Below are 10,619 nucleotides of genomic sequence, written 5' to 3'. Positions count from 1 at the left end.
ACTCTTTAGAGGAAACTAAGCACCGCATTACAAATTCTCCCACATTCAATTAAGCATCACAGTCAGTTGAGTTGCTCAAGTGTGTTTTCTATCAGTTCTCAGACCTCTTAGGCTCATAAAACTCTTTTAACAAGCTTTAAACATGATCCTGACACGTTCATTAACGATGAGTGCCATGTGATTAATCGGTTGGTGACTTGGCATCCGTGGAGGCAGTGTGACTGACACCTTCTCCCTGATTGGCTTTCTTGGCATCACAAGACACATAAAAGGCCATCAATGGAAATGTCATTTATCCAGAGCTTTGTTTTTCTGGTTCAGGTAAGGTTGCGATTTATTACAAATAATTGATGTCTGAAAAAAATCTCTGAAAAGAATCTTCAAAATATAAGTCTGTTTGTAACAACTTACAGTGATTTTAAATTTAGTAGCTTTGATGCAAACTTGTGTGCTTTATTTGTCACACCCTAAGATGCTCTGATGCAGGCTTAATGTCCCTAAAAATGCCAAATGATTTGTTAGTCTTTTTAAATGAAAGTTTGTGGCGGTAAAAAAACAACACTTGTAGTTTAAAATGACCATTCTATTTATATGACAAGTGTTGGTGTACCTTTGACCTCTTAAGTCTTTTTCCTTTCTTTCTCCATCCATTTGTGAAGATGGTGAACTTTAGGCAGAAATCCCTGCTCTACTTCTTGTAAATGCAAATTCTCCAAAATGATTCCAGACATGACGTAGCGTAGTGCTTTTGTGCCTTTGGTACCTCTTCCTTGTCCATGATTATTCTGAATGATCTTGTACAGACAGCCATAATTTCAAATGTTTTTCCAAATATACTGTTCATAATTCATTTTTGGATCTTCAAGATTGATTCAAGACCCCAAAACATGTATGTACGTCTCCAAGACCTGTGTTTTTTGTTTTCTTAACTTTTAATATTTGTTGGTAAATCCTGGCAATGTTTTCTTTTAGGTTTTTTTGTGTTTAACAATGGAAGGGCCGGTGTACTGTCTGGTAGGTTTACTGCTGGCTGGTAAGTCAACTTAAAAATACAACTTATTACTAATATCCATGCCTGAAATGTCTTCCTGTGAAAATAACATGCCCTAGTTGTATCACTACAATGCTAAAATCCTATATTTCCAGTTTCACACTGTCAGAACAACATTTATTACATTTAATAGTGATGAAAAGTAACAAACATTGATTGAATTTGAGGACTGTACTTATATACAATTATGAGTTCTTTACTTAAGTAATTTTATTTTCTATTACTTCTACTCCAATACATGTTAAAGGAAAATACTATACTTTTTACTCCACTATATTTATTTGATTACGTTAGTCACTAATTACTTTGCAGATATAGATAATATATACAAAACACAATCATAATTTGAAGTACATAAAGTCATTAGATTTTTTTCATTAAACTTGTAACAATGTATTTACATACAGTACTATTGCCACATCATTTATTGATGTTATACTTTGGGGTTTTTCATACCATTGTCTCATCATCATTTTGCTTTTCTCAGGACTCTGCTCTGCTTCACCAGTAGGAAAAGAGTTTGTCACATCTTTCATGCAAAACCTTTGGAGGGATGGTAGGGATACTCGCTTCTTGGTTAAGGTTGCAGCTCTGCCCTCTTCACAAGGCAGCACGAAGGTCAAGGTGTCTGCTGTGGGTGAGGTTTATGAGAAGGACATATATCCCGGTAAGAGTGAATCCTTTAAGCTACCTGACAGTGTAGAAATGAGAGGCAGTGGAAAGACCCATCAGGCTGTGCTGATCGAGGCTAGCCAAGCTGTCACTGTGACGTCTCTAAACTTTAAGCAATATACTGCAGACACCTCTGTTATTCACCCAGTGAAGAACTGGGGGACTGAGTATTACATATTCACTCCTTCCAGCCCTCAGACAGACACCTTTAAAGAATTTTCTATCACCAACCACAAGGAGACCAACTCTGTTGAGATTTTCCTGCAGGGAGCTGTCAGATTCCAAGGAAAATATTATAGGAGAGGAAGCAAGATGACCCTAAAGCTTGAGGCTTTTGAGACTGTGCAGGTTCAAAGTCAGGATGACCTGAGAGGTACTAATGTAGTCTCACGCCTTCCTGTTGCTGTCTCCTCGGGACATAGCTGTTTCCAGAAGTACACCTCCTGCAATCACGTCTATGAACAACTTCTTCCCGTAAACAGCTGGGGGAAAGAATTCATCATTGCCCCCCTGCCCTATCGTAACATTTTTTCCTCTTCACATGACAGTGTTTTTGTCTTAGCATCCCAGCACACCAAAATAACCGTAAATGTTAATGGAAAGGTCCAGAGTTACTCTATGTTTGCAGGACAAACTCTCGAGCTCTACTCTCAGTGGCCACATGCTATGTATTTGACATCTGACAAAGGTATCCAAGTCCTTTTTGAATTCAATGGGGGCCTTGATGATGAACTAGAGTATTGTGATCCCTTCCTGATGACTATACTGCCCACAAGTCAATTCAGCACATCCTACTCTCTGGAGGGACAGGGTGATTTCTACAACAACATCATAGTTGTGGCTCAGAACAAAGACTTTGATGGGATCAAAATTGACCCAAAACCCCAGTCTGTTAGCCTTAAGTGGCAAAAAGTGGATGGGACGGATTTCTCCTGGGCTGAGATGTACTATAGCACTGGGGCAAACTTCTATCAGATATCTCACCCTTACTCTCCATTTGGCGTCTACAGTTTTGGTGTTGCTTATTCTAATGGTTATGGATCCCCTGCAGCTGCTGACCCAGCAGGTAGGTTACATAATCACAATATAATACAATCAAGTTTACAGCACAGCGTAGGATAGTATGTTCACTAGATTTAAAATGTTAAACTACTTAGTGTAGCATAGCTTAGCATGGACTGTCATAGTATAACTGTAATTTGTCCTTCTCACATTGTGTCAGAGAAACATGATTGCAGCACAATGAAATGTTCAGAAGATGAAGAGTGCCAGATGAGAGGAAACTTCCCAACATGTATAAAAAAAACACCAGCCATAAAAGCAGGTACCTGCTGGGCCATGGGCGATCCTCACTATCGCACATTTGACGGCAACTACTACAACTTCATGGGCAGCTGCACCTACACGATGGTCAAGAACTGCCATGTGGACGAAGGTCACCCAGCTTTTGAGGTTGACACTCAGAATAACCAACTTGCAGGTTCAAAGGTTTTTGTTGCCAAGGTGATCATTAAGGTGTACGGGTACACTATGACCATTGTGCGATCAGAGTTTGGCCTTGTCAGGGTAAGTAAGGTCTTTTATCAAACTGGACTTTTTATATTACTAAAGGAGACTGTGAAGAAATGTTATTCATTCACTAAATTAAAAAAATATCTGTTAATATGTTTTAGATGAACTACACATTGTGGAATCTCCCCATCAACCTGGGCAATGGCAAGGTGAAGCTATCCCAGAGCGGCCTGTCTGTCATTGTTGAGACAGATTTTGGCCTGACCGTGCAGTATGACTGGAAGGAGTATCTTGTCATCACAATGTCGGGCAGTTTTTCTGGCAAGGTGTGTGGCCTGTGTGGCAACTTCAACGGTAAAAAGGAGGATGACTTGGTGACTCCTGGCTCACAGATGAGCAGTGTAGTGGCCCTGGGCAAGAGCTGGAGGGTTCCTAATGCGATGGATGATGCTCATTGTCAAGATGAATGCTCGGGCCAGTGTGACACCTGTGATAATGAAAGATTTTTTCACAGCCTGACTGCCAGGATGTTCTGCAGTTTGCTCACTCACATCATGGATGGACCACTCAGTGACTGTAATGCTATCATTGACCCCAAAGTCTTTCATGAGATCTGTTTGTTTGATATGTGCATGGGTGAGGGAATGAAGTACTTCCTGTGTAACAGCTTGCAGGTTTATGCCGACGCCTGTCAGAGGGCCGGCATCAAAATTCATGACTGGAGGCACCTCGCCCATTGCTGTGAGTAACCAAAGAGTTAGAAATATCTTACTTTTTGAGTTTCAACCTTATTCTGTGATGGTAACATATTTGATTTCAATGTGATTTTGTCTGAAATAGCTCCACCCTCATGCCCAGAAAACAGCCATTATGAGTTATGCGGGGTTGCCTGCCCCGCCACCTGTGAAAACCCAAATGCTCCCACAAAATGCAACAAAAGCTGTGTGGAGACATGTGTCTGTGACAAAGGCTTCCTGCTTAGTGGCACTGAGTGTGTTCGTGAGGCCCAGTGTGGCTGCTTGTACAAAGACAAGAGCCTCTACATAGAGCCTGGAGCCTCTGTCTTTACTGATGACCTCTGTACCGAGAGATGCACATGCAACAAAACCACCAAGCAAGTTGATTGTGAGAAACCAGGTTGTCCCCAGTGGTATGAGTGCAAGGTGATTGATGACCTTATCGGATGTCACCCGTTGGCCTACGCTGAGTGCAGCATGAGTGGTGGCCCTCACTTAGAGACCTTTGATAGACATGCTTACAACTTCCACGGCACCTGTGTGTATCAACTTGCTGGGGTCTGCTCGAAAGATCCTTCCCTGCAAAAGTTTGAAGTTTTTGTGCAAAATGATGCTCATGGTACAGTTGGTTCTGGTGCAAAGCTGGTGGAGGTCAAAGTTTACGAAACTTCTATTGTTGTCATGAGAAACCACAAAGGCTCAGTCTTGGTGAGATACATTGAAGCAAATCACAGTGATTTGATTTTTTCATCTTGTTCAGTCTGGGATTAATCAATCTTGTTTTGCAGATAAATGGAGAACTTATGAACTTACCTGTCCAATTCAAACGCAATTTCACAGTCTACCAGGTTGGTGACTTTGCTGAGATCAAGACTGAATTTGGCCTGCAAGTCTTCTATGACTGGCGTTTGACAGTTCATGTCAATGTACCCAGTACATATGTTGATGCCATGTGTGGTCTGTGTGGGAATTACAATCACAACCCCAGAGATGACCTGCTGTTAAAAAATGGCACGCAGGTAACGTCTGCAGAGGAACTAGGAAAAAGCTGGAGGGTTGCCGAGATACCAGGCTGTGTTGATGGCTGTAAAAAGAGCAATGACTGTCCCAGCTGTGATATCACCCAGAAAAACAAATATGAGACTGATAGGTACTGCGGTTTAATACGCAAGTCCTCAGGCCCCTTCAGCAATTGCCATGCCATCAGAGATCCTGAAAGCTTTTTTAAGAGTTGTGTGTATGATGTGTGCCTTTACGAGGGCAAGAAAGGATCCTGGTGTAACCATCTTCGCAGTTACACTTTAGAATGCCAAAGCAAAGGAGTCAGTGTGTCACAGTGGAGAAAAGATGACTTCTGTCCCATATCTAAGATGGAGTTTCCTCACAATAGTCACTATGAACACTGTGGCAATGTGTGCCATGCAACCTGTGACACTGGGTTCCCTCCCCGTGGCTGCAAAAAACCCTGCCAGGAAGGATGGGTGTGCAATAAAGGCTTCCTACTCAGTGAACACAAGTGTGTACCTGTTGAGCAGTGTGGTTGCAAGCAAAACGGCAATTATTTTAGGAAGGGGCAGAGTTTTCTGTCACCTGATTGTCAGCAAAAATGCACCTGCAATGGCACGGTAAGCTTTATATACAGTAGCAATTCACTTACTGACCACGTTTTACTCTACATGTTCTAAAAATATCACTGTTACTTTAGATGCATTGTGAGACACACTCTTGTGGGCCATATGAGACATGTGCCCTGATCAAGAACGTTCAATCATGTCATCCAGTTGGAAATAGAACCTGCACAATATCAGGTGATCCCCATTACAAAACCTTTGACAACCTTACCTATGACTTCCAAGGCACCTGCACATACACTGCAGCTAAATCGTGTCATCTGGAGGGCTCAAGGCTCAGAGACTTCTCTGTGGTAGTGGAGAATGAGAAGTGGAAACAGACAGACCAGCCAAATGTGTCTGTAGCCAAGCTTGTTGCTGTGGAGGTGTATGGCACTACCCTGGTCCTCCGAATGAATCAACTTAAAACAATCATGGTTAGTGACATTGTTTGGAGATTGTTGATTTTTCATCTAATCGGCCATTTTAACCTGGACATTCATTGGTAAAACAAATGAGCTGATCTTTTTCTTTATGTTCTACAGGTAAATGGCACCTTGAAAAACATTCCTCTTAAACTCAATGAGGGACAAGTGGAAGTCTTGCAAGAGGGCTTTCACTATGCTATCACAACTGACTTTGGCCTGAAAGTGACTTATGATATGATCTACAAAGTTACTATCACTGTTCCTGGAAACTACAAGGGCAAAACTTGTGGTCTGTGTGGCAATTTTAACAATGACAAAGCAGATGAGTTCCAGCTGCCGGATGGAAACCTGACCAAGGACATCCAGACCCTTGGAGCAGCCTGGAAAATGGCTGTGCCGGGGGTGGTCTGTGAAGATGGCTTCAATGGCGATCAGTGCCCCAAATGCAACAGCACACTAAAGAAAATCTTTGAGGAAGATTGTAGGAGTCTCACAAATTCTACTGGTACCTTTGCTGCCTGTCATAACCAACTAAGTCCTGAGTCTTACTACAGAGATTGTGTCTATGATGTCTGCATGTCTCAGGGAAAACGTAACGTACTCTGCAACAGCATCTCAGCATACTTGACTGACTGTCAGGCCATTGGAGTAAAGATTGACAACTGGAGGACACCTGATTTCTGCCGTAAGTACTGTTGTCTGTGTGATCAATGATGTTCCTTTACTCAACTTAACTCAGTTAATTGTTGTAATGTTGCAAAACCGTCAAAGTTACTCTGTGGATTTTTTGACTGCCAGTGGCGTTATCCCTATATTTACGAGTGGGTGCCTGTTTTGTTTGTGTATGGTTTGACGCTATTTTGCTGATTGACAACTGGTAGGGATAATGTGCCAAGAAATATTACAATGTGTTTTTTACAATAAAACAAAGGCAAATAAGAGAAAGACTGTTAGAAAACAGGGTTGTACACAATATGCGGTTTAAAACAAAACCGTCTTCGCAAAAATTCAGTCAGGACGGAAATGTCTTGAACGTGTATGCCAGAGGTTAATAATGCACACAGTGGGTTTTGGTGAGTAAAACTAAATGTAAAAGGTTTGTAATTTTAAGAAAACTGCACTTTTAAAAACCCACTTATTTGTCAGTAACTATGCCCCTTTTTTATACAGATACAGGTTTTGTCTAGATATATCTTCATATGCTATTATATGCTATTTTTGCATCAGTTCATTTGAATATGCTTTCTTTTGCAGCTATTAAGTGTCCTGAAAACAGTCACTATGAGATCTGCTCTGAAACCTGTGCCTCTCCATGTCCTGGTCTCACGGAGAACGTCAGCTGCCCCACCACGTGCGCTGAGGGCTGCGCCTGTAATGAAGGCTACTACTTCAATGGGACTGGCTGTGTTGCCCTGGAGGATTGCAGTTGTTACAGCAATGGGTATACCTATAAGGTGAAGTAGTTGCCAGTCTGCTGTCAAGTTTTTGAAGAATTCTTCATGTTTTTACATTGAAAACATGCTTTCCAGGAAGCTTTTGGTCTTTACTCATTTTTGAAACTTTAAGATTAAAACAGGCAAACCATCATATTTAGTCCTCTTAATCATTTTCTAACAAAGTAATATTCTATGTCAATGCTATGACAGAACGGTCTTACAAATTAAATATGCATTACAATTTATTTCTGGCCTCTCGGGGGCTGCAAAACAAGCAGTATAGGTGACATTGACATGCGGTGACGTTGCGGTGGAAAAACAGTTTCTTCTTTCAGAATCAATTTGAAGACTGTTTCTGGCCACCTAGCAAACATACTCTATGTCCAACTTTCATTTCCCAAAAATAAGAATATGAGGTCCGGTGGAAACAGTGTTTCAAATTCAGTGTGATAGATTAGATCTCAAGCTAGTGTCAAATCTGTATTTGGAATGGAAATTCAAATGAATAAATGGAAACCCACAGCTTCAACTACTACCTTAGATATGCCAAAACACTTGGTATGCTGGAGGTGTACAGTGCTATTGGTTTGTTAATGTTCAATTTGCACCCATACCTTCCATACAAGAATTGTATGATGTTTACATCAACTTAATATGTACAGTGTCAGTATGTCAGTACTAAAAATTAAAATAAAACAATGTCTCTAGTATTTCACACACTGTCGGTACATAGAATCTAGTGAGAAGAAGAATACTTTTTATAAACTTGTCTGACCAGCATAGAAATCTAGACTGACATACAGTTAATTGCTTTACTCTCTTCTTTAGATTGGTGAGTCTGTGCTATCAGACAACTGTCAGCAGCGCTGCAACTGTACAACATCTGGTGAATTCAAGTGCGAACACTTTTCATGCAGTGTTACAGAAAACTGCCAACTCAACAATGGTATCTTTGGCTGCCATCCCAAACAGTGTCGGATGGGGGCTGGAGGCTCCATTACTCTCTTCAGTGGTGTGACTGGCCTTATTTCTGTCATGGGAGCGTATGAGATCATCACACACTGTGACGAATCTGCTGCTGACTGGTTCAGAGTTGTCGCCAAGCTCCAGGAGTGCACTCTGACCGGTGTAAAGAGTGTTGTCGCTGTTTACGTCTACTTTAATGACCTGAGTGTCACTGTTACTGACACACAGGAGACCTGGGTGGGTATTTTTAAAGGGATAATACAATATTTTGTGTGTGTGTGTGTGTGTGTGTGTGTGTGTGTGTGTGTGTGTGTGTGTGTGTGTGTGTGTGTGTGTGTGTGTGTGTGTGTGTGTGTGTGTGTGTGTGTGTGTGTCACATTTGTGGTGATCCATTTGTCAGTGCAACGCTTCTGGTGGAGGGGGCAAGTCAGGGGCGTGGAGCATCAACCATGGATGTATTATGTCAAATACATAAATAATAAGGGTAAAAATGACTACAACCAAAGTGAATCACAGGGAAACAAAACAACAACACTTTAAGACATCTGAAACCAGGTTAACGAAGGTTAAAAGCTACTGCAAGAAAGTGTGTCTTAAGCCATGATCTAAACGTTTGTAGGGTCTGTGCAGCTTTAATATGCATGGGGAGGTTGTTCCATTGGATGGGAGCACCCGCTGCAAAGACACCATGCTTTAGTCGTGTAGCAAAAATTGATCAGCACTGTAACAAGCATAGTCTGCGCGCCCTGTGCATAAGCCTAGGCACAGTTTACTGCTGTTCAAATAACAATGAAATGCTGCTTTATTGACTTTAGACCAGGGTTTTGTTGGTCAATGGTGCAATCACTTCCCGCTGCCTCACGATAGCAATACGTCAAGAATTTACCTGAACACACCTCCCTGTAAGACCAGCACACCCATGGACGCAAAAATGGGCACAGGTGCATTTGCTACTTAAACGACGTGGGGGCTGGACGGGAAATTGACAACTGCGTCAATCTTAACTTGCAAAGACACTTGCGTTGGGCTTTGTGCCGCGCTGCGCCGGGTGCAAGATATGGGCCCATATTGTGTTAATTAGTGCGCTTTTGAGGTGCTGGAAGGCATCTCCTGGCACCAGTCTCTTATTGAACTAATATTTCCCAAATTGACAAATATACAGTATATTATAAGAACTACCACATCTGAATCTCATGCTGTTTACAGGTCAATGGTAAAAAAGTGACTCTTCCCAGCCAACATGGAAATAATATCTTTCTGAGACGCAGTGAGAAAACCACCACTATTGAGCAGACGTCACACTTCCAGCTGTCTTACAGCAACACTCAGGAGCTCGTTGTAACTGTGAGTGACAGCATGGCAGACAAGTTGTGCGGCGCATGTGACAAATTGCTGCCCTTCAGAGACACCATGGGCTTCTGGCAGGAAATGATGCAAGAATACATGGCCTCATTTTCTGCACAGGACTTCCCTACCTGGTGAGTGGTATACAGGCTGGAGAGAATGACTAATAAGGTTGAAATGAAGTTTATCTGTTTGGATTATTAGTAAATACTTAACATTTGACAATCCATGTAGGAAAGAAATAATAATTACATATGTTGCAATATGAGGTTGGGTGGATCAAAACATTAAAGAATACATGTAAAAATAAGTTTATTGTCTTTTTGCAGTGAGTTGTGAAAGAAAGATCATCTTCTCAAGACCCAGATCAACGCAAGATTATAATCATCAACAGAAAATCCATCGATAAAGCAGCTCTGAAAGCTTTATGTAAAAGTAAAGATTGTATTGGTGTTAATAGTTCTCCAGCTTTTAATGAAATAATTGCATAATAAACTTCATATTCAACAATGAATATCATTTTGCTTCTTTGTTTATTTCCAGAAGAGTAAGGGCTGCAGAAGGTTTGTATGTGAAAGCATAAAACAAACTGAATTAATCAAACAACAAAGTAGATTAAGATAAAGAAAGTTGCATTAATTATTAGTGTAACTAGAAGGTATTATGGTTCCTCTTAGAAACACAATGTTTTGAATTTCAGGACAAATTAAAACTAAGTTGGTGCTTTTCTCACCCTCAACATCTTGAGGTTGAATTATCCCAAAGACGTATTTCAACTTTATTTGTTTTCACAATTCTTGGCAATGGGCACAGAGTTAATCAGTAGGCCTACTTGCAAACTAAATAAATTCATTATAAATTAT

The 10,619-nt window shown here is 41.1% G+C and overlaps 2 protein-coding genes across 2 annotated transcripts; both read left to right on the top strand.

The window, feature by feature from the left end:
• The first annotated feature begins 3,291 nt into the window (after positions 1 to 3,291).
• On the top strand, positions 3,292 to 3,999 carry LOC117957144 (alpha-tectorin-like). The gene has a single exon (XM_034892738.1). The coding sequence runs from the start codon at positions 3,397 to 3,399 to the stop codon at positions 3,982 to 3,984; it is 588 nt and encodes a 195-aa protein (XP_034748629.1). The 5' UTR covers positions 3,292 to 3,396; the 3' UTR covers positions 3,985 to 3,999.
• LOC117957143 (IgGFc-binding protein-like) lies at positions 3,410 to 10,258 on the top strand. The gene is made up of 6 exons (XM_034892737.1): positions 3,410 to 6,019; positions 6,128 to 6,695; positions 7,265 to 7,464; positions 8,275 to 8,649; positions 9,619 to 9,890; positions 10,086 to 10,258. Exons 1-6 carry the CDS (start codon positions 5,678 to 5,680, stop codon positions 10,093 to 10,095), a joined length of 1,767 nt encoding a protein of 588 aa, XP_034748628.1. The 5' UTR covers positions 3,410 to 5,677; the 3' UTR covers positions 10,096 to 10,258.
• The last annotated feature ends 361 nt before the right edge of the window (positions 10,259 to 10,619 follow it).

Source organism: Etheostoma cragini, chromosome 14 (genome assembly GCF_013103735.1).
Source record: "Etheostoma cragini isolate CJK2018 chromosome 14, CSU_Ecrag_1.0, whole genome shotgun sequence".
Lineage (NCBI taxonomy): Eukaryota > Metazoa > Chordata > Actinopteri > Perciformes > Percidae > Etheostoma > Etheostoma cragini.
This window is presented reverse-complemented; position numbering and strand designations above follow the sequence as displayed.